Source organism: Nothobranchius furzeri, chromosome 1 (assembly GCF_043380555.1).
Source record: "Nothobranchius furzeri strain GRZ-AD chromosome 1, NfurGRZ-RIMD1, whole genome shotgun sequence".
Classification (NCBI taxonomy): Eukaryota; Metazoa; Chordata; class Actinopteri; order Cyprinodontiformes; family Nothobranchiidae; genus Nothobranchius; species Nothobranchius furzeri.
In genome coordinates, this window is record NC_091741.1 from 109,699,064 (window position 1) to 109,722,850 (window position 23,787).

At 46.6% G+C, this 23,787-nt stretch overlaps 2 protein-coding genes across 10 annotated transcripts in view; both read left to right on the plus strand.

The window, feature by feature from the left end:
- Nucleotides 1-667: 667 nt before the first annotated feature.
- Nucleotides 668-9,268, plus strand: sil1 (SIL1 nucleotide exchange factor). Of its 3 annotated transcripts, none has more exons than XM_070553136.1 (12): nt 668-756; nt 1,632-1,720; nt 1,971-2,094; nt 5,324-5,429; nt 5,512-5,617; nt 5,692-5,778; nt 5,855-5,950; nt 6,024-6,145; nt 8,106-8,202; nt 8,271-8,435; nt 8,583-8,747; nt 8,828-9,268. In XM_070553136.1, exons 2-12 carry the CDS (start codon nt 1,637-1,639, stop codon nt 9,038-9,040), a joined length of 1,365 nt encoding a protein of 454 aa, XP_070409237.1. In that variant the 5' UTR covers nt 668-756; nt 1,632-1,636; the 3' UTR covers nt 9,041-9,268. The 3 variants fall into 3 exon arrangements, with proteins under 3 accessions (XP_070409237.1, XP_070409238.1, XP_070409239.1); XM_070553137.1 differs by having other exon boundaries at nt 719-741; XM_070553138.1 differs by lacking the exon at nt 668-756 and adding an exon at nt 807-828.
- Nucleotides 9,269-10,536: 1,268 nt separating this feature from the next.
- uvssa (UV-stimulated scaffold protein A) overlaps nt 10,537-23,787 on the plus strand; it is a 32,824-nt gene continuing 19,573 nt past the window's right edge. For 2 of the 7 annotated variants that reach the window (XM_015960533.3, XM_015960770.3), the window contains exons 1-8: nt 10,543-10,682; nt 11,976-12,087; nt 12,165-12,318; nt 13,151-13,327; nt 13,718-13,838; nt 13,995-14,423; nt 15,246-15,355; nt 18,100-18,228. In XM_015960533.3, the coding sequence (XP_015816019.3) occupies nt 11,978-12,087; nt 12,165-12,318; nt 13,151-13,327; nt 13,718-13,838; nt 13,995-14,423; nt 15,246-15,355; nt 18,100-18,228 (1,230 nt within the window). In that variant the 5' untranslated portion in view covers nt 10,543-10,682; nt 11,976-11,977. Of the gene's footprint in view, nt 10,683-10,836; nt 10,855-11,075; nt 11,095-11,925; nt 12,088-12,164; nt 12,319-13,150; nt 13,328-13,717; nt 13,839-13,994; nt 14,424-15,245; nt 15,356-18,099; nt 18,229-23,787 lie in introns of those variants that run through there. The other 5 variants (XM_015960686.3, XM_015960607.3, XM_070553129.1 and 2 more) reach the window with 5 other exon arrangements.

The window sequence follows — 23,787 nt, forward strand, 5'->3', positions numbered from 1 at the left end:
CCAGCTAATTACTATATGACAAAGTTTAAGAGGGACATTGATGTGAGCTGCTGTTTTTGTGGAAGCCACCCTGAGACCGTTCAGCACCTCCTCTGGATCTGTTCACATGCTACAACGTTTTGGAAAGACTTTAGGAGATTTATTATTGGACAGCTCTACAAGGACTTCATTTTAAAACAGGAAAATGTTTTTTTTTTGCAAGCACAGAAAAGAAGATGTATACTTTGTTATGAATTTGTTAATTATTCTAGCTAAATTCTATCTCCACAAATGCAAGTAAAGTAACCAAAAACCTAATTTCAAAACACTATTATAGTGACACTCTATCTTGATTAGTGGACCACTAAATAAAAAAGCTTTAAAAACTATAACTATTTGCACTACCTACAATTTATTTGGATGCGTGTAACATTTCGGGCAAATGTTTCATGTTCTTTGTTCAATTTTGTATGCAATTTGTTTGTATACTTATCACCTTGCTCAATAAAGTTTTTGGGGGGAAAGGGGGTTGAGTTTCACTTGCATTTATGTTTTTCTTTGTTCTACGAACCCATAATAAACCGAACGGAAACCTTTGCGTCCCAGCTTTAACGAGATTAGGGTAAATTATTCAGAACCAGAGTTTATTTGTAGCTTTTCATCACTGATGAAGGGTGAAGCTCCACGGCGGAAGGGGGCGGTAGTGAGTCGGCAACGCCGAAAGCTACGTGGACCAATCAGACGCAGGTAGACTGAAGGCAGGTGAGAAACGCTCAGGTGAGTTATTCATCGAAACCTTTAAGGAGTTCTTGGTTAGGATAAAGCTTAGCAGAAGCAGCGCTATACACGGTTAGCTGCCAAGCCTACTTCCGGTTTAGTTAACCGCTGTTTAGCCGGATCCACGCGCCGTCCGAGTTCAGCTGGAAGCTGGTTCTGGTTCTAACCCGAGTCTGAAAGACTTTGGGGTCCGGTAGCTAGTAACAAACCAGGAACTGGTTCTGGGTCCTGCTAATTTACACTGAGATCTCACCATATGAGCTCAACTTTACGTTCTAGCTGAGGTGGTCCTGGTCCTGGAGGACAGGTGTTGTGCAGAAAAGAGCATGCCTGCCGAAATGTGCCCCGTCACAAACACCGCGGAGGCAAACGATTAGATTTATTAGGCTAATTTAATGGACTCAGAATGTGAGCAGGTTTCTAATCCCAGTTTCTCCTGAAAAGTTTTATTTTCCACTAAAAATATGATTAAATAATGAACGTTTTTGGGCATGTTTGAAATGATTTAGTGAGTATTTTTTTAAATTCTGCAGAGCCTGATGAGCTAAAGCAGGGAAACAACCAAAACAAGCTGGATAATGGCCGTCTTAAACCAGGACTGGGAACTGCTGATCTAGAAGCTGGAGTAGATCTAGAACCGTTCTGGAATAATTCTACTAGACAACAGTCTGATTCGTACTATGTTACAGAAGCTAATGAAGACGGAGGACTCCATCAGAACCACAGAATAACATAATATAATATAGGCACCAGCCATAACCAGGAACATTTCATACTAATATGAGGTTTATATTTAATCAGCGGGATTCAAATAATTTATAATAATTAATTAATCTCCCCCCCCCCCCCCCTCCCTCCCTCACCCGGCCACACAGGGACAATGTCTACTCATCATTTCTGCTTCTTTCTGAGTCTCCTGCTCTATCTGCATGGCTACTACCTGACCGGGACTCGTGGCCAAAAGGTGAGCTCCAACAGTTCGTCACTGTCTGGCACGTGTGTGCGTGACGTGTGTGTGTTTGGGCTCAGAGTCAGCAGCTTTCTGCCTGGACTAGCTGAGGTCTGAGAGGGTTGAGACGAGACACGGCCAGCCCAGTCCAAATTGAAATCCAAACCTATAGCAGCATTACTAAAGGGATGAGCCAGGAAATGTCATAGCTATGACTAAGCGTGTGTGTTATTAAACTGTGACTAGTCTAGTGTTCTGTTTGCAGTCTGATGGCGCCCTGATGCTGCTGAACTCTGAGGAAGGAGAAGAGGAGGATGTAACCGTCAAAGACGAAGATGAGGATTTTGAGGTGGTCCAGCCTAATGACAAGTGGCAGACACTCAGACCAGGTAAAATAAGCCTGATACTGGGATGGTGCTCCAGAGGGCTTAACTTTCTACCTTTGCATCTGACCTTTGACCCTGTAACTCACAGCACCCTCTTTTTAAATATTCAGAAGTTTTATTGGATCAGAACACTTTTCAATAGGCAGACCCTACCATGGCAGATAATAGAAGAGGATCCTCCTAAAGTCGGAATGTTTTAGTTAAAAACAGATTATTCCATGACTGAGTCGTCCATCTAACCCAACAAACCGAGGAGAGCTCTGGTCAGAGAAGCTTCCAGGAGGACCAGGGTCACTCTGAAGGAGCTGGAGAAATCCACAGCTCAGGTGGGACAGTCTGTCCACAAGACAGCTGTCTGTAAGTCGTGTCCTCCACAAATCTGGCTTATGTGGAAAAGTGGCAAGAAGAAAGCCATTGTTGACAGAAAGACATAAAAAGCCCTGTTTGCCAGGGGACAGCAGACATGTGGTAGAAGGTGCTCTGGCGAGACCAGACCATCGACATTTATACTGGACAATTAATTTCCATAGGCTCCAATATCACTTTTTTGAGGCCAAATGGGAGGTGGCCACCACCGCCATTTTGACCGTGTCACAGGTTCCGTCAAGCCAGGACAATTCCAAAAAAGGGAAGAGAGGTGGAGCTGAGGGTGGGGCTGTAAGGCTGGGATAGACTGACGACACCCGGTCGAACTAGCTACAAGCTAACTTGAAGCTAACCCAAAGCTAATGCAGAGGTGGGAGCTAACCTAGCTACAACCGGAGTTAACTGTGCACAACACCAGAGCTTCTGAGTCAGAGATATGCTGGGCTGACCGCTGGATAAAACCGGGTGGAACACAGATGTCTCCCGAGAGCTCCACAAGCTGTCAGCCGCACAGCTAACAGAAGTCGCGATCAGACAGAGATGGACCGGGCTGCGGGGAGGGGAGAACCGGGTGGAAAACATCGGTCTCCCGAGAGCTCCACAAGCCGATAGTTGGAACCCAGCTCCACCAACATGTTATATTTCAACCCATTTTCTAAAGTGCAGCATTATTTTAAATGCACTGGGTTTTACCCTATTACATTTAAATTTCATGGTTAAACAGTACATGTTAAAATCTAAGCTCAGCTCGGCAGTGACCTAAAATACGTAAATATAATTTTACTTACCGAAAAAAATGAAGTGGAGACTCCTTGGACGCTCTATTAGTGCAATTAATGCCATAGCAAGTCATTTTGTCCAACAATTGCACAAATAATATCAAAAAAAGAATACACAAACACAGAGACTCAGAATCCCAGAGCAGTTTCCAAGCCAGACCGAGGCTCTACTGAGGCCTTTCACGGAGCTAGCTCTGTGGTCATGTGGGTCTGATGCTCATTAATTATACAGAATTTTAGGCTTTTAATACACTTAAACAGAAGAGTGAGAAAAACATTCACCCCCCTCAGAGTTGTCATGAGTGTAAACTAGATCATTTAAACCAAAAACATGTTTTGGTACCAGGCTGTAAACATGTTTATTTCTGCTGTGATATTGGTATTTTTAACATGGGAGTCAATGAGGATTTGCTTGCTTCTGACACCAGCCCCCAGTGGATGAGGGTGGAACTGCAATTTTTGGTACTTCCGGCTTGGAGTCAATTTTTGAGCCGCATTGTGGGGGCTTGGACCAGACCAAAGTTGAACTTTTGGGCCTAAATGCAAAAGAAAAGTAACATTGCTGATCACCCTGAACACACCATCCCCATTGTGAAACATGGTGGAGGCAGCATCATGCTGTAGGGGAGCTTTTCTTCATCAGGGACAGGGAAGCTGGTCAGAGTTGATGGGAGGATGAATGGAGCTGAATACAGAACAATCCTGGAGGAAAACCTGTTGGAGGATTCTATGTCAGTAACAGGAGCGACCCAGAAGTTATTTCTTGCACCCTGAAAAATGAAGCAAAATTGTTAGCAGAGTTTGATTTACCCAGCGGTTGGTCCAAGACTCCCAAACGAATCTTCAGGATTAAAAAGGAGGAAATAAATCCGTAAACAGAGCGCCTGTTTCAACGGGCCTTCACTGGTGGTAGCACACACTGATTGCGCTCTACAAACACCAATGCTCCCTTTTTATTGGTCATTCTACGGGGTCAAAGTTCAATTTCCTCTACAGTTGCTTTTCAGAATAAAAGCATATGTATACACATTCTTATTTACATATTTACATAGATGCATAACATAACAGAGCATATTTTTCTGATGCTTAACAAAAATGTTTTTGTTTCGCTTGAATATTGCCTGAAGAATTCGCATTGCTTGGTTCTTTTAAAACACAGAAAAAAAGGGTTGTTCTTTACCTTGTTTTGCTAATGTTTTGGCTAATCACTATAGCCATCCTCGGCCGTGCCGATGTTGGTGGCGTCACTTCCTTCTCCGTTTATCTCCGGGCAGCCGAGGATGATGTCGCCCTCTGAACATACTAATTTTACATGATGTTGCATAACTGTTCACAAAACCACCAACCTAAAAAAAAAACATCGACATAGCAGTAAACAGAATCAGGCAGGAGAAAACTACACAAAAGAACAAACCTCGACGACATAGCACAACTGATAAAACTGATGGCAAACTCCACATACTTCACATACGACGGAACAATACACAATCAGCTGGAAGGCTCCGCCATGGGTAACCCGCTATCAGCCACCGTTTTTCATGGAGAAAACGGTGGCTGAGAGAAAAGAACAACCGAAACATAAAATCAAGAAAAACTAGAACCAAAACCAGTGATGACCCTTCCATACATCAAAGGCCCTACAGAAATAAATAACAACAATGAAAAAACACACCAACAAATCATACACAACAGTTAGAGAAAGACTAGTTTGTGGTTTGAAGGTGTCAACGTGTGGAAAGCTTCAAGGAGTGGGAATGCTTTTGCAACACTCTCCATGTTCAGATGTGATGATGTCCTACTCCAGTTCATCTGTTTGTGTTGTATCTGCTCGTTGTGGCGGGTGGCTGCCCGTACAGATCCAGCCTCTGCTGGAGGTTTCTTCTGTTAAAGAGGAGATTTCCTTTCCACTGTCGCTACATGCTTGCTAGGCTGGGTTTCCTCCCATAGGACAGTTTTGGCTAACTGAACTGAGCTCAGTGCACTGATAAGTAGCTTCAGCTGGAATGTCTACTTTGTGAAGTACATGAGATGACTTGTGTTGTGAATTGGTGCTTTATAAATGAATTGAATTGAATATGTGAATCCAGGCCAGGCTGTACCAGCAGGCTCCCACGTGAGGCTTAATCTGCAGACAGGTGAGAAGGAGGTGAGACTGGGAGAGGAGCAGATGAAGTACTGGAGCCAGGAGCACGGGTGAGGATCCAGAATGACACCTATGACCTGTCTGATCTGCTGGGAGTCTCCAGGCCGTTATAGAAGCTGCCTCTGTTTGCAGGAAGGATGAAGACAGCAAGTCCTCCTTAAACCCCGATGTGCTAAAAAAAGCCATGAAGAAGATAAAAGAGGACTTGAACCTGGCCAGCAGAGCATCAGACCACCAGGTAGCAGCTCGCTGCAGACATGTGGAGGGTGATGTCAGACATGTCCAACAAGGGGACTGACTGTGTTTCTGCAGGACTCTGCAGCATCCAGGTACCGACCTCTAGAGGAGTTAAAGAAGGACATGGCTGAACTGGACCTGCTGGTGGAGACGGACCTTCAGGTTGTCCAGGTTGTGGTGTGAGGGAGTGCTCAGCTTTAATTGTGTTGGTAGAAGTTTGGTTTCTGTGTGGTTGCAGATAATGAGACGTCTGCTGGATCAGCTGAGCAGCAGCAGCGCGTCCCCAGAGCAGAGGCTGAAAATTCTGGAGGAGCTGGAGTACCTGGTGCACCAGGTACCGAAGCACATGAAGGTCCAGCTGGTGCTGCTCAGAGCGGGCTCATCCTAAACTCTGTGTGTGGTTGCAGGTGGACAACGCTCAGGCGCTGTGCTCGATGGGGGGGCTCGGGTTCCTCCTGCAGGCCCTGAACAGCTCTGACGCCAGACTGCAGGAGAACGCCGCCCTGGTGCTGGGATCTGCTGTGGCCAGGTACCTGCTGGTGTCCCCGCAGTCCACCAGGGTTCTGTTACTGTCCCACCTGTTAGGGGCATCGACATATAAATATTGGACAATGGGTTTCCATAGGATCCAATAACAAGTTTTTGAAGAAAAATGGGAGGTGGCCACCACCGCCATTTTGACCGTGTCACAGGTTCCGTCAAGCCCAGACAATTCCACAAAAGGGAAGAGAGGTGGAGCTGAGGGTGGGGCTGTAAGGCTGGGATCAACTGATGACACCCGGTCGAACTAGCTACAAGCTAACCTGAAGCTAACCCAAAGCTAACGCAGAGGTGGGAGCTAAGCTAACGGAGGTAGCAACCTAGCTACAACCGGAGTTAACTGTGAACAACACCAGAGCTTCTGAGTCAGAGATACGCCGGGCTGACCGCTGGGTAAAACCGGGTGGAACACAGAGGTCTCCGAGAGCTCCACAAGCCGGCAGCCGCACAGCAGACAAGCGCCGCTGCGGTCTGAGATGCGCAGAGCTGCCGCTGGGGAGAACCGGGTGGAAAGGTTTCCATCCCAGAGCTCCACAAGCCGTCAGCCCGCGCAGCAGACAGAAGCCGCGATCAGACAGAGATACGCCGAGCTGCGGGGAGGGGAGAACGGGTGGAAAACATCGGTCTCCCGAGAGCTCCACAAGCCGATAGTGGGAACCCAGCTCCACCAACATGTTATATTTCAACCCATTTTCTAAAGTGCAGCATTATGTTAAATGCACTGGGTTTTACCCTATTACATTTAAATTTCATGGTTAAACAGTACATGTTAAAATCTAAACTCAGCTCAGCAGTGACCTAAAATACGTAAATATAATTTTACTTACCGAAAAAATGAAGTGGAGACTCCTTGGACGCTCTATTAGTGCAATTAATGCCACATCAAGTCATTTTGTCCAACAATTGCACAAATAATATCCAAAAAGAATACACAAACACAGAGACTCAAAATCCCGGAGCAGTTTCCAAGCGAGACCGAGGCTCTACTGAGGCCTTTCCACGGAGCTAGCTCTGTGGTCACGTGGGTGTGATGCTCATTAATGATACAGAATTTTAGGCTTTTAATACACTTAAACAGAAGAGTGAGAAAAACATTCACCCCCCTCAGAGTTGTCATGAATGTAAACTAGATCATTTAAACCAAAAACATGTTCTGGTACCAGGCTGTAAACATGTTTATTTCTGCTGTGATATTGGTATTTTTAACATGGGAGTCAATGAGGATTTAAGGTTGGTTTATGCTTGACGCATCCGTGAGGTCCGCGCGGCGAAATTGCGTCATTTTAACAACCACGCCCCTCCACCACGTCTCCGCACGGCCCAAAATTTCCGCAACGCGCACCTAGGAAAATTTCTAACTACGTGGACGGACGGACGCGGAAAAACATGTCGGACCGGCAAGAACTAGTATGGCAGAGGTTCGTAAATACAGACATTTGTATGATTCAGCTCTCAGAGATCACCGTGATCAACATGTTGTTAATAATTCTTGGAGAGAAATAGCTCGCACTGTCGGAAAAGACGAGGACGCTGTTAAAAATGCTGAAATGCCATGTTGTAAAAGTAATTTCTACTTCTACTATGGTGTAGTGTTGGATGCATGCCGTAGAGCTCGATGCTGCCCCCTACAGTTTGGGAGAATAATGGCTCACCGCAGAGACGAGCCGCACGAACCATAAACGCTGCGAGTTGTGAAGCGCGTTCCATCCGCGAGCCGCATCACCTCGCGGAAAGTGAATGCGTCAAGCATAAACCAAGCTTTCCTCGCTTCTGACACCAGCCCCTAGTGGATGAGGGTGGAACTGCAATTTATTTCATTTCCGCGTTGGCCTCAATTTTTCACCCGCATCGTGGGGGCTTGGTTAGGGGTGGTTCCACACGCTCAGGGGACTGTCTCTTATGTCCACATCCTCGTTATCAGCTGACTGATGTCTCTGTCTCTGCTGCAGTAACCCGGCCGTCCAGGTGAAGGCGGTGGAGGGCGGAGCTCTGCAGACTCTTCTCACAGCTCTGGCTACGGTGCAGCCGTTCACCGTCAGGAAGAAGGTGGGCTGTCTATGTCCACGTCCACTGTCCATGTGCATGTCCACGCTGAAGAACTGCTCCTCCCTCAGGTTCTGTTTGCCGTGGCTGCTCTCCTTCGCCACTTCCCCTACGCACAGCAGCACTTCCTGTCCCACGGGGGCCTGCAGGTTCTCTCTCAGCTGTTCAAGGAGGACAGAGGAGGACGCCTGCGTCCACGCATCGTTACCATTTTACATGATATGATCAGTGAGAAGGTACACACACACACACACACACACACACACACACACACACACACACACACACACACACACACACACACACACACACACACACACACACACACACACACACACGCGCACACACACACGTGCTTCTGCTACTGTCCTCTGTCCCATCAGGAGCTCATGTCCCAGGCAGATCTGGGATCAGTCCAGGACTTGTCCCAGGAGCAGCGGCTGCATCAGTATTCTCAGCTGTCTCTACAGGGGGACATGTTGGACAATGGTTGGTGTCGCCTGGTTCCAGAGCTGCTGCAGTCTGAGGAGCACGACCACAGGGAGAAGGTCAGTAGTGTAGTACAGAAGACCCTGCAGAGTCCTTCATGGTGTCCTACATAAACATGTCCTGATGTGTCCATTTGCAGGCTCTGCAGGCTTTACTGGTGATGGCTCCTCTGTGTTTGGACCAGTACCGCTCAGATGGCTCCCTGCTGGGCTCACTGCAGACCCTCAAGCTCCAGTATGCAGATGTGATCCAGTCCAAAGTGGCTCTTGGAGAGGACAACAGCTACTTTACAGAGATCCTGGAACTGATCGACTCACTGCAGGTCCAGATGAAACCCGCAGATGTTTTCTGAGCAGACTTTGGACAGAGGAGAAGACACGTAGAGATGATAGAGTGATCCCTGGAGCTGATGTCTCACCTGTACCAGTCTGGTTCTGACCTCCTGCTGGAACAGGAACTTTGTCACCCTGTGATGAAGTGTCCTCTGCTGCTCCTGTGATCAGATGGTGTGATGCTGAAGATGTGAGCTGGTCAGACCAATGCAGCAGACCACAGATGGTGTGACCTCTTCCTGCGTTACTGGACAACTCTTCATGAACATCTGCTGTACCCATGTCCATCAGCTGTCCTCTGTGGACATCCAGCTTTCTGCAACAGAAGAACCACTGATTCTGCTGTCTGTGTTTCACCACTGTGTACAACAATACTAGTACTTACATATGTAACACAGGTGGTACTAGTACTACTGTGTACTACTATGATACTGGTCTACATCTGTAACAGTGGTACTTGTAATACTATGATACTGGTCTACATCTGTAACAGTGGTACTAGTACTACAGTGTTACTACTATGATACTGGCCTACATCTGTAACAGTGGTACTAGTACTACAGTGTTACTACTATGATACTGGCCTACATCTGTAACAGTGGTACTAGTACTACAGTGTTACTACTATGATACTGGCCTACATCTGTAACAGTGGTACTAGTACTACAGTGTTACTACTATGATACTGGCCTACATCTGTAACAGTGGTACTAGTACTACTGTGTTACTCTTTCGTTAGTCCTAATCCAGGTCTCAGGACCATAGGTGAGCCCTGGACCAGTAGACCTCCAGCTCAGCTTCATCTCATCAGACCAGATTAGCGTCCTCATCGCTACACCAGCCCAGCCCAGCCGTCCATCCCTTCATGATCTCCATTGAGACGGACTCCCATTCCACTTTTTCCCAATTCACAACTAACTGGTATAAAGGACGCGCTCCAGCAGCCATTGTTGACTTTGGTCTTATTGTGCTCTGCTCAGATGTTCTACAAAGCTGTAATAATAAAATAAATGTATTTTTTATCTGGTTTGATTGAAAACTCCATCAAACTGTGGCCTTCAGCTCTTCACAGCCGAGTGTGAAGCAGCTGAGCTTCAGCACCTCCTGATCTGGAACCGTGGTTCTACATCAAGAGGATGGCTTTCCAGCTCCGGAGTGAGGCAGAGTTCCGACCTCGGGTGGAGGAGTTTAGGCTAATGAGGGAAGGAGGGGACAGGAAGAGCAGGGCAGCGTCTGCAGTGATGTGGTCCAAAGACTGATGTTCTACTGGGTTCGACAGTAAAAACATGAGTTTGGGTTTAAAAACACCCAGTCTGCTCCAAGCCAAATGTGGTGAGCGGACAACATAAAACAAGAGATCCTACAGGAAGAAAACACAACAGACCCTAACCCACTAGATTGACGGCAACAACAGAACCGCAGCTTCCCTGCTGCTCGGTTCCTGCTCCACACTCCAGTCCAGCAGGTGGCGAAAAGACGCTTTTACACTGGATGTAAACGGACATAAAACCACCGACGAAGACGCAGCCGACGAAGAAGTAAAAATGTAAACAGAAAAAGAATCTTTTTGATTCACTTGTCTTGGTTCGGGTTTTTTTCCCCCTTGGATAAACGGCGACAACTTTGATTCTGGTTTAACATTCAAACTAAAACTAACTTATGGTAAGAGACCTGTTTGTTATCGTTGAAAAAAAAAGGTAAACGCGAGATGTAAACGTTAGAAACGTTGCGTTTACTAACAATGTCAGCCTGTCTACATTGTTATTGTATAAAGTACGGTGTCAATGTCAGACGTCGGGGCGACTGCGGCTCGGTGCTTAGAAGGGTTTAATTGGTGGGTTCTCGGTTCGTTTTTGTGACCTTGGGCAAGGCACTTTTACTGTCTATTAGCCTGCAAGTAGGACCGGTGGCTGCCTCGCCTGTCAGTGTGCCTCGGGGCAGCTGTGGCTATGATGTAGCACACATCACCACAGGACTGTTGTAAAGCGTTTTAGAGTGTGATTTGGGAAAGCTCTATAGATGTGGAATCAAACAGCAAATAAGTTCAGGAACCTACTTCCTGTTATATAATTTGGTGGGTCGCTACTTCATGTGGGGACATTGCTTCTTTAAAAACTCAACGGCGACTCTTTTCTATTAGCATGTTGTTTACAGGGCTAGCATGTTGTTTACAATGTTAGCATACTGTCTAGTGTTGGAGTATTTTTTACAATGTTAACATGTTGTTTGCAGTGTTAGCATGTTGTTTACAATGTTAGCATGTTGTTTACAGTGTTAGCATTTTGTTTACAATGTTAACATGTTGTTTACAGTGTTTGCATGTTGTTTACAGTGTTAGCATGTTGTTTACAGTGTTAGCATTTTGTTTACAATGTTAACATGTTGTTTGCAGTGTTAGCATGTTGTTTACAATGTTAACATGTTGTTTACAGTGTTAGCATTTTGTTTACAATGTTAACATGTTGTTTACAGTGTTTGCATGTTGTTTACAGTGTTAGCATGTTGTTTACAATGTTAGCATACTGTCTAGTGTTGGAGTATTTTTTACAATGTTAACATGTTGTTTGCAGTGTTAGCATGTTGTTTACAATGTTAGCATGTTGTTTACAGTGTTAGCATTTTGTTTACAATGTTAACATGTTGTTTACAATGTTAGCATGTTGTTTACAGAGCTTGCATGTTGTTTACAGTGTTAGCATGTTGTTTACAGAGTTTGCATGTTGTTTACAGTGTTGGAGTGTTGTTTACAATGTTAGCATGTTGTTTACAGTGTTAGCTTTTTGTTTACAATGTTAACATGTTGTTTACAGTGTTAGCATGTTGTTTACAGAGTTTGCATGTTGTTTACAGTGTTAAAGTGTTGTTTACAATGTTAGCATTACAGTGTAAACATGTTGCTTCACAGTTTTACCTCTGCTGCTAGTTAAGCTGGACCTGTTCCTGTCTGTGTGCCAGAGATGGATTCTTCTCAGAGACAGCAGCTGTCTGAGCTGGTGGAAGACCTTACCACATCTGGACAGATGCAGCTCAACCAGGACAAAATGAAGAAGCTGAAAAACATCTGCAGGTATCACCATGCTCTACTCATCAGTCTTTAGTAAGAGTTCAGATCCTATGCTCTAACTCAACCCTGGTCTCTGTCAGAGTGTCTAATGAGTGCATAGACCACGTGTACCACTCAGCGATGTCCCAACTGAACCAGGACCACGCTGAGATCCGCCTGTCAGCCTTCCAGGTCATCAGTGAGCTCTTTTCCAGATCTCATCACTTCAGAACGCTGCTGGTGGAAAACTTCCAGGTAAACCCGTCACTGGGACTCATCTGTTGGACTCACTCATTTCATTGATGTGGTTCTGATCAGGCCACTGTGCAGAACCTTTCTGAACCAGGTGCAGCTGTGGACTAATGTATGGTCTGATACTGGAACCTTGTGTCTGTGATTAAGCTGTAGGTGTTCTACCCACACTGGACAAGCTGTTAGTGATGAGCTGGTTTAAGCGGGATTAAAACACTACAGGCCCGTTTCCACTATCAGAACTTCTGGATAATTTTTCTGGACCTTCACTGCATGTGCATGTATCCATTTTCCCGGGCCATTTCAACTGGGTTATGCACTCTGAAATACTTGGTAGAGTTGCTGGGTGGGACCTGTGCGTAACTCGTGCTGATGGATTGTAACTCGGTAGGAAATCACATTGGCAGACCTCACCAAGAGATATGAAGGGAATTCCTCACAAGGCTGTAACTGACGGTGCTTCGTTGTCTCACAGAGCGCCGTAAAAATACAGCTTCTCCTGTTATTGCGCTCCACTTTTTCCATCTCACAGTCGTTCTCAGGTCCTCCGAATGGATTTAATTACAGCGTATCTTGACAGAATAAAAGTTAATGTTATTAATGTCCACGGACACCTTTTGGAGCTGATCAGTGACATTGCTCACTGCCGAAACGTTCGCGATACGCTGAAGCCTTACCAAAGTCCTGAATGGGCCGGTCTTGTTTGGAGACACAGTGGCTGAAGCCATCGTATTTTTCACATCACCTTCCAGAAGTTTCCTGGATCTCCTGTAGTGGAAGCACAGCTGGCGCCTCTTTACAGGAATGATCTTATTGTGTCTCGGTCCGTCTTCAGGTGTTCTTGGAGTTGACGGTGGAGACAGACACCGAGCAGCCCCTCCCCCCTCCTAAAGAGGCAGCTAAGAAGCTGAGGTCCCAGGCCATCCAGACCATCCAGTCCTGGCAGGCCTCCTATGGCTCTGCCTACAAGAAGCTGGCACTCGGCTACCATTTCCTCAAACAGGTCAAAAAGGTCAGAGCGACAGAAACGGTTCGAATGAGACCTTTCTAAATAGAAATATTAAACCTAGCTGTCACTGGAAATGTCAAAAACCTGAAATCAATGTTAAAAACGCTCAAGAAGGTGAATTAAGGTTCCTCTCACTCTGACTGGTCCTTGGTGGGGTTGTTCATTAAACTCTGTTTCAGGTAAGAAATACGCTAATAAAGTTTTTCTGTGTTGATGGGTAGGGCTTTTTGATAGAATCCCAGATTGGGTCCAGCTTCTTCCTGCAGCAGGTTAACGTGTTTCCATGGAAACAGAAAAAGCCATTTGAGCTGTAGCCTAAAGTCCTCCAGACATCAGAGCTGCAGCATTACCGTTGGAACAGCATTTTTGTTAATAAGGTGTAACTTTCTCCAGGTGGACTTCCAGGACGCTGAGGCCAGGACAGTAGCAGAGCGGAGGCGAGAGGAGGAGAGGAGCAGGAAGATGGAGACCATCTACAGAGCCAGAGTCCAGGCAGCAGCCGCAGAGATGGAAGGTAAGGCTGATCTGCAGGTGGAGAGTTTTCTGCTGCATGACTTTATCTAGCTCTACACTTCATCAGACACCCCCGTTAAAGCAGAATGACACGAACACATGGCTGCATTTGCATAAAAACGGTTACAGTCTGGATAAAGACGACTTTGTCTCTCAGAGTCATCTCAGGACATCGAGGCAGCACTCACGGAGATGGATTCCTGCATGAAGCTGCTGTTCCCCGACTTCAGCCCGTCAGATTTCCTCTCGGCCAGGAGCTCTTCGGACTCCAAACCAGATCCAGACTGTCCGTCAGAAGGGGACGAGCCTTGCTGCAGCAAAGACCTGCAGCGCAGCAGGAGAGGAGGACACGTGCAGGAGGAGGAGAGAGAAAAGGGAGATGAAGAGAACATCACGAGGAAGGAGGGCAGAGGAATGGCTGGGGAGGAAAGGGAAGATGCAGAGTTTAAAGAGCATCGGGACAGAAGGGTGAAGGAGTGTGAGATGGAGAGCGATGAAGAGGAGGAGTCTGTTGATGAGGGTTCATTCATCAGGAACTCTGGGCTTGTCTCTTACTCCTACAGTCTGAATGTGAGTCTTGGTCCAGGTGGGTATCCGGTCCGCTCACTGAAGCCTGTTCAGAACCGAGGTGATAATAGGTGGTCTCTTAGCCCTTTTACGCTCGGACCTGCTCGGCCTGGCCCGGATCGGCTCGGGTCAGTTCAGCCCATAATTGGTGCATTTATATTGGCTGACTGCGTTTTTCATCACTGCTTTCCTGCAGTTCTTTCCTTGCTGCACCGACCTATGAACTGATTGGCCAGCTGAAGCGATGTCACTCTCACACCTACATATAAGTGGAAGCCTCTGATTGGTCTGACGGTGTGAAGTGATGTCAGAGAATGGGGCCTGACTGAACCCACATAAACGGCCAGCATCCATGACACATTTTTCTCTTTTTACTTCATGTTGTTGTACTTTAAAGCTACAGTCTGAGTACCAATTATAAAAGTACCTCAACATCCTCTGTTGTTTTTAACCGTCACATCCCGCTTGTCTCAACTGAGCCCGCCCACATCCTCGCACACCTCCGTGTTTTGGAGGAGGCGGCGTAAACACAAGCAGGCCGTGCGGGGTCGGGTGGTGTCGCACCGGGCCAGGCTGTGCTGACGCTGATGTAAAAGGGTATTAGTTTTATCCACCCCTAGTTAGGGTGATGGTGGGCCCCATGTGGGGTTCAGTGTCTTACCTAAGGACCCATAGGCACATAGTACTTGAGCGGTGGGGGGTGTCCATTTTTCTGTCTGAAGGGGAGCAGAAAAGAGACGAGGACGGGAGTAGAGAGGAGCAGAGCAGCTCAGGACTGTAGTGTTGGACCAGGTAGTTTCTGAAGCGAACCCTACTGAGTCAACACTTTCTCTACCTTCAGCCCTTCGTGTTGAGGAGACTGACGACAATGAGCCTGTAGTTTCCACAATGATGGAGCTGCACCAGCTGCTGACAACCAAATACCTCCCTGCGGTGAACACCTGGGTCCAGGTCAGTGAACTCGTTCCCCTGCTTCATGTGAATCTGAATGAAAGATAGAAATCTACCAAGTGGATGACAAGCACAGCTAACGTTAGCATGACTAAGCTCGCAGCCACTACATCAAATCTGCTCACCGGACAGCACCTGAGGTGCTATCGGGCCACGGATTGGTTCTTACATTGATATTTGGGTCACGCTTTAGTGCTTAAAGCACCTGTATCATGCTATTTTACACCTTCCAAGGCAAAGATGGGCACTATGTGAGATAAAAAATGACCATTGGCCCTACGGAGGTATAAGTTTTAAAGGGACTACAAGGAAGTTTGACAGCCAAAACATGTATAGAAATAATAAATGTCTTCTTCATACATTCTCCTGCAATGCCCTGGCCCTGTAGAATGAGCCCTGGCATTTTTACTGTGATTGCCTGTTTTTCTGTTAAATCACAGAAAAAGAGAGATGCTCGGGTCGAGCAGGCTGCTTCATGCGCGTTCACGCTCAGGCATCGCCCGTAGCATTTGCTATCAGTAGCTTTAGCAGCAGAGAGTGAGGTAGTGCCAACTCGGCGACTTTGTCGCTGTTCCTAACGCCTAGTGATGAACCTAGCTACATTTCTGAGGACCCTTAGCTACTTTCTGTAGAACTGTCTTCTAGATATTTCCTGCAAATTAGCAACAAAATAGCCATTTTCGCTTTGAACCGTTCTTTGGTTTGACGTTTCAGCTGTCATCAAGGATATAAATGTTATAGATAGATTCAATGTCACTGACGTTTTAGCTCACCTAGTAAGATGGCAGACTCTCATGTTGGGGCCTGGGTTTGAATCTGGGTGTAAACATAGTTTATTTGGAGTTTCTTTTTTACATTAATGGTATATTTTTTTACAGTAAGATGCCCAAATTTGTATTTGAGACTCGCCGAACGGCATTGAATTCACGGATAAAAAAAATGTGGGTTCAACTTTCATTTTGGAACAATTTTTCAAGCAAGGAAAGGGAATGATCTGAGCATGCAGGAGGACTGACCCATCATAAACCTTTGTCGGCTGTGCTGAAGAGAAAGGTACAGAACCACATTATTTATTTAATTAGCTGCGCGTTCTCCTGGGACACACACACGCACGCACGCACACACGCACACACACACACACACACACACACACACACACACACACACACACACGGGACTGACACAGCTGTTATTTTCGTTAAGGAGTGTGCACGTACAGCGTGCACACCTCATGCACGAGCTTACTTTTGAAGCTGCAGCTACGCGTTAGGCCTGAGTGGCGATCGCAAGCATAAAACTTCAAACTTCCTTACAGTCCCTTTAATGAAATATAAGTTATTTTCCTGACCCATTACTTCTACTGCTTGGATTCGCTTTAATTCGCTCAAACCTCGCCTTCACCCATGTGAATTCCACCATAGTACGCAGCTGCAGACCCAGAAACTACAGATTCAAGCTGACATATCACACACGGGGAAGGAGGGATCCGAACTCGAGACTCCCTGGGTTGTGATGGTGCAGCAACAACTCCATCCAGGCTTTTGCAGCCGCTGGGCAGACAGCAGAGGGTTTGTAGCTGAGACAGGAAAATACATGTGTGAAGACAAAAAGGCTTCGGGGGTATTTTTCATGAGCGAATAACTATAACAGGGTCAAACGCTCCAAAAATGGATTTGGCATGATGTACGACCTTTAAGTGGCAGTGGTTTAACAAAAGTCACATCAGTCTCTCTAATCCATAAGGAATACTTTTTAAAGAGGAAGTCACCACCAAATGAACTTTTTTTGCTGATAAACTATATAAATGAGTGACTAATCGTGCTGTAGATACATGTAAACAATAATTTTGCACTTAAGTGCGTCTTAGTTAAATGAGAAATGTTTTGCCTAAAACTGTCAGCGTTTCCCCTCTTCAGGTAAAAACTCTGCATTTGAATTTAAATCTGCCATCGCTATTGGCTAAGAGGTACTCTGTGACGCTAGCTCACACATTATGGTGTCACAATATTGTTGTGTGTGTGTGTGTGTGTGTGCGCGCGTGTGTGTGCTTTTTAAAGAGCAAGTCACCCCTACCAGAGTCTTACTCCCACTTCCTGCTTGAAAAATGCAACAAATGCTGTTGCCGGGCAGACCGAGAGGGCGGAGCCGCTAACAAAAAGACAGAAAAAGGAAAACGTACAACAAAGTTGAACATGCACCCCGCTCCAGTTCCACGACAAACTTCAGGTTCCCAAAGCACTTCCCACCTGAACAGGGTCAGACCTCCTGCATGTAACGGTTTCTGGCTATGACTGAAATCTGGCGTCTTATTGGGGGGCATCCATATAAACCAGACCAAACCAGAAATCAGTTAATGTGCCCTCACAAGACACCCAGGTCTATTGGTCTACAGGCCGTGTAAAGCTGGGCGGACTGACAACAGCTGTCCACTGAGCACTAAAGGACAGCTGGACACAGTGCGTCTGAAACTCCATCTATCCATCCGTCCATCCATCCATCCATCCATCCATCCGTTTTCTGAACGTGCCAGTCCATCGCAGGGCCATCTGAAACTCATAAATATGACATGAATATCTAGACATGTTCATGGGTATCATATCAGTTAATTCCTGCCTGTCTGCGGCTGATTATATAGTTTTACTGCTAATCGGTGCTGGTTCTGTCTGCCGCGACTTCTTGCTGACCCGAGCAGTGACTTCAGTAACAGATCCTCTTGCTCCTGCTCCTCTGTGACTGCTGTGCAGGTCTTCACCAAGTCCCATGCAGAGCCTCAGCTGTTGAGGAGAGCGCTGGATCTGAAGAAGTCGCTAGAAGCTGCAGTGAACAAACACAAAGAGCTAAACATCGACCACAAATCCAGGATTCGTAAAGTGGTGAGTCAGACATGTTCAGAGTCTTTATTCTGACCTTGCACCTCTGTATTTTTTATTGTTTGGTAGTTTTACTCAGACCTCTGCTCTGAGGTACAGGTTGTTGACTTGATCCACACCTCCCGTGTTTTGGCAGAATTAGGGATACAGTTGTTATGAATAAAAAAAAACATCATTATTGTGAATACATTAATCTCCTTTCACAATATTAAAATCAAAATTTTATTGAAAATGTTTCAGAAGAGTAGATCTAGTGGCCTGCTGTTAGGGTCTGAAGCCTGCTTTATACTTCTGCGTCTGCGTGAGTATGGAGACGAGCAACGCCATCATCCAGGGTTCGGTGGCAGACCCGTGGATGGAGACACAATCTTTTAACTATCCATCTAAAGCAGAAGAGTCTGTGATTGGTCAGGACTGGGTTTTGATGCATGTTCCTGTGATGTCCATGAGCTGACTGCTGCTGGTGGAGGAGGACATGTGGGACTTTTCTCCAAATGAGATCTGGACAGCAGGGGGCAGTGTTCTCCTACACATCAGATTTCAGGTGTTTAGCCTGTGACAGATGAGAACAGACAGAATATTTAGGGGGGTGCAGCTTGTCAGGAGTTAGCGGTTTGGTGTTTGTCTAAGAAACCAGAGCAGGTCTTCTACAGCAAAGGTGGAGCAGGGACCCTTAATGGGGTACGAGCTTTTCATGTGTTTCCATGCCATGTCGGCTTTATTTTGTTTCCAGATCGCCTTGCCTTTTGCAGCCAAGTCTCTCTTCTTCATCCTCTTTCAGCTCACCTTGTCCCACCTGGGCGCTGGACTGCTCCCCCGGCAGCGTCCTGGCCAGATGATCATGCTGTCAGAAATCCAGCCGTCTTTCCCTGCTCTTGTTTTGGGTTTTTTCCCCTCATTATTCCTGTCAGATGGTGGGGGAGCGCTGAAAGGATCCTCCGTCTTCACGCCGCCATCCCCACCGAACTCTTGAGTCTCCAGAACAGAATTCAGTTGAAGTGGTGTGAAGATGTGAAGTGGACAGACTAGATATTTGTCCATTATACTAATTAGCTCATCCTCGCATACATGTAGCGTGCCCCAAGGTCCCACAAGCTGTTCTGTGAACCCCTAGATGGTGGCCCACAGAATCCCGGGGTCCAGGGACTCCAGTTTAGGACCGCTGTGTTGCAACATCCTGAAGCACCTCCTCATCTGACCCGGGTCTAGAATGAGGTCTCATACGGATGTCTTCTTTAACCAACGAGCATTGGTTGCAGCTAGGAAGCTGATTTAAAATAGTGGGACGGTCTGTAGAACACGACCTGGTAACCTGTGACTGGTACCGGGTCTGAACACAGACCTGTTATAGATGAGAGACGGAGGAAGACGGTGAAGCAGAGGGAGGATGACGATATCCATCCCCCCTCCACTTCTGATTGGCCCACAGCTGACAGCTAATTGGGTCATTTTGAAACGAGTGGTAGCTCTGCTGTGGGAGGAAAACAGCCTGAGATGTTCTGAGTGGTCCCGGCCCGTGTTCTGGCGGATGTTGGGATGACTGAAGACGGTTCTGCTGTTGTCTGAGGTGTGTGTGTCTCCTGCTGGAGCAGCCGTGGGTGCTAAGTGCTTTCTGAAAGTTGTGTTGTGTGTCAGTGTGTAGCTGAGCCGAGCAGCAGAGTGACAGTGACAGAGCGGCGGGCTTCTGGCTCGGCCCGGTTATCACTGTCAGAGAGCAGTCTGCTGCAGCAGCAGGCCCGGCTCCCAGATAGCCACACAACTTACAGCCCCTTTATCATAATTAGCTTTTCCTTTTTAGCCCTAAAAGGCCTTCCATTACTGGGTCCTCTCTATCGGGCCGCTGACACAACACATGATTGCTTTCTCTCTCAGCGGGCCTCTCAGGATAGTCCTGTGTGACGGGGGTGGGGGGCGGGGAGGGTGATGGAGGCAGATAGGGAAGCTGGTTTATTCAGTGAGAGGAGAAAAGCTGTGTACGCTGGAGTGAGGAGAACATTAAAGATCACAAAGCTGCTTCTCACAGAGTCCACCTGGAGGTTGTGTGGGAGGGTTGGACACCTGTCCAGAGGAAGCGTTCAGACCTGGAACTGAAGGCTAAAAACTATAAATACATCAAAGTTTATTATGAAATCAGCTGTGTGACACACCCTGTGGTCCACCTGGACCCGTTCCCGAAAGGAACAAAGAAAACATCTGGAGCTAGAGAACAGAGCCCACCATCTGGAGCTGGATCTTCCCCGGATTTTTGTGGTAATGTCACCACAGGATGTTGGTGCTCCTTTCACCTGCTGATCTGCATAAAGAGGAACCATCACCAACATTGTCCCACTGAGATCCAGCGTCTCCTCCTCCAGGGGCCTCATTTACAAAACTTTGCATAGAAGCCTTACTAAAACTCCACATAAAGTCGTCATCACACACTGAAGAAGTTCATCTCTGCCTGTGACCCATCCCCGAGGGGAGCGGTGAGCTGCAGCTGTGGCTGCGCTCAGGAACTATTTGGTGGTTTTACCCCCAGTCCAACCCCTTAAAGCTGAGTGTCAAGCAGGGCGGCGTTGGTTCCCATTTTTAAAGTCTTTGGCATGACCCGACCGGGATTTGAACCCTGATCCAGTCCCAGGGTGGACACTGAGCTGTTCTGTGACGAGTCCTAACGTAATGCACCTTCGTAACAGTGAAATAAGGTTTACCCCATTTCTCTTCTGTTTATTTAAGCTCAGCAAATAAAAAAAAAAACAACCTCCACTTACATAGCTACACTCAGTTCCTGCTTTATAAATTACGCTCTTCCTACAAACGTGCCCCGATGTTTTTGGATCACATCCCCCATCTCCAAAACGTGCTCACGCCAGGGTCAGAATTAGCTTAAAGTTACGCACATTTTCCTGTCGAGTGTACGTCGCCAAGTTTGTAGAAGATGCTCATGCAGCTCTGAGTTGTAGGACAGGAGGGAGAGTGGAGCTCTTGTCAGAGTATGATCTGATCCTAGTTAGGACTGAATGAATAAACTTTAGTGTTTTACTGACTGGAGGACAGCGTCCCGTCTTCTTTATTAGGACCTCCTTCTCCACCTGCTCCACGCTTGCAGAAGTCCTGCTGTGCTTTTGTCCCAAGTAGACCCAGCTTGTCCAGTTGTGTAAAACCCTTTATAGTCTCTGCCGGTGCCGTTCACCATTACTGCTGTGGATGCGTTAAGGTGTCGTCTAGCAGAACCAGGACATTTTCACATATTTATTTATAGAACAGTCGGTATCTGGAGGAGATGATGTCACTCCTGATAACCTGCTCTCATTTTATGTGAAGGAAAACGGAAAAAAGACCCTAAAGTGAATTGATGTTTAAGTGGTGGTGAACGTGGGCCTCCTTCTTCGTAAGGTCTCCATCCTAAACAGAAGCTCTCAGAAAGGAGTGGGTGAAGAAAGTCACTGAACCTTTTATCTGGTTCTGGTTCTGAACGATGGTCATTGTTCTACTCATCGTTACAGAGTTATGATCCTGTTTGGTTCTTCTGGGCTCTGATCTTTCAGACCCCTCACAGACCAGTCTCTGATTAGACCAAGTGTTATGTGTAGGTGGGGGGTGGGGGGTGTACTATAATGACTCTTCTAATCCCAGATTGAGACGGGGATGGAGGGAAAACTGGACCAGACAGCTGGGAATATGCTGTTTGACAGGGAAAGGTTTGGGAAGCTCCAGGCCGGCTAATAGACCTGCCAGGCTGGGTTAGTGAAATAAAGATGTTACCTTCTACATCATATGAGCTGACTGCTCCCCCGAGACCAAGCTGCTCCACTGGGTGGTGGGGGAGGGGGAGGGGGAGAGAGTTGGGAGTGGAAATCTTTTTCTCATTAGAGGAACATCCCATGGGGATCTTTTCAAGGTGGTAATGAATAGAAGTGGAAGGTGGTAATAGAGATGTGGGATGTTGTGGCAAATCAAGGCCTGGATGGCTCCAACTCCACGGGAAGATTTAGCTTAATTATTCAGACCCAACAGAACCTCCAGGCTTTTTAGCCCACGGAGTGGCCAAGTGGCAGAATGTGACTGGACCGGGTCGGCCAATCAGTTTTCTGTTAAATAATACTACACACGCACACACACACACACACACACGCACACTCGCACGCATGCCTGCGTGTCGGCCACAACTGGCTTTGAAGATGATTATACAGTCAGAGACAAACTACTCACCATCCGTCCATCCATCTGGCCTTCTTTCCATCTATGCATCCATCTATCCATCCATCCATCCATCCATCCATCCATCCATCATCTGCACATTTATCTTTCCATCTAAAATCTGTCCATCCATCTGTCCATCCATCCACCATCTGCACATTTATCCTTCCATCTAAAATCTGTCCATCCATCCATCCATCCAGCAGTTGTCTATTCATCCATCCATCCATCCAAGATCTGCACATTTATCCTTCCATCTAAAATCTGTCCATCCATCCACCATCTGCACATTTATCCTTCCATCTAAAATCTGTCCATCCATCCACCATCTGCACATTTATCCTTCCATCTAAAATCTGTCCATCCATCCAACATCTGCACATTTATCCTTCCATCTAAAATCTGTCCATCCATCCAACATCTGCACATTTATCCTTCCATCTAAAATCTGTCCATCCATCCATCCAGCAGTTGTCTATTCATCCATCCATCCATCCAACATCTGCACATTTATCCTTCCATCTAAAATTTGTCCATCCATCCAACATCTGCACATTTATCCTTCCATCTAAAATCTGTCCATCCATCCAACATCTGCACATTTATCCTTCCATCTAAAATCTGTCCATCCATCCAACATCTGCACATTTATCCTTCCATCTAAAATCTGTCCATCCATCCATCCATCCATCCATCCATCCATCCATCCATCCATCCATCCATCCAACATCTGCACATTTATCCTTCCATCTAAAATCTGTCCATCCATCCACCATCTGCACATTTATCCTTCCATCTAAAATCTGTCCATCCATCCATCCATCCAACATCTGCACATTTATCCTTCCATCTAAAATCTGTCCATCCATCCATCCATCCATCCATCCATCCATCCATCCATCCAACATCTGTGCATTTATCCATCCATCTAAAATCTGTCCATTCTTCCATCCAAAATTTGTCTGTCCATCCATCCATCCATCCATCCATCCATCCATCCATCCATCCATCCATCCAACATCTGCACATTTATCTTTCCATCTAAAATCTGTCCATCCATCCGTCCATCCATCCAACATCTGCACATTTATCCTTCCATCTAAAATCTGTCCATCCATCCATCCATCCATCCATCCGTCCATCCACCCACCCACCCACCATCTGCACATTTATCCTTCCATCTAAAATCTGTCCATCCATCCGTCCATCTGTCCGTCTGTCCATCCATCCATCCATCCATCCATCCTTCCATCTAGCCTTCTATCCATTCATCCATCCATCTCGCCTTCCTTCCATCCATCCATCCATCCATCCAACATCTGCACATTTATCCTTCCATCTAAAATCTGTCTATTCATCCATCCATCCATTCATCCATCCAGC

Excerpts from the sequence above, each read along its gene's own strand:
- sil1 (XM_070553136.1), top strand. The coding sequence starts at position 1,637 with ATGTCTACTCATCATTTCTGCTTCTTTCTGAGTCTCCTGCTCTATCTG. Across the intron at positions 5,430-5,511 it reads TACTGGAGCCAGGAGCACGG|GAAGGATGAAGACAGCAAGT; the intron begins GTGAGGATCCAG and ends CTCTGTTTGCAG. Across the intron at positions 5,618-5,691 it reads GCAGAGCATCAGACCACCAG|GACTCTGCAGCATCCAGGTA; the intron begins GTAGCAGCTCGC and ends GTGTTTCTGCAG.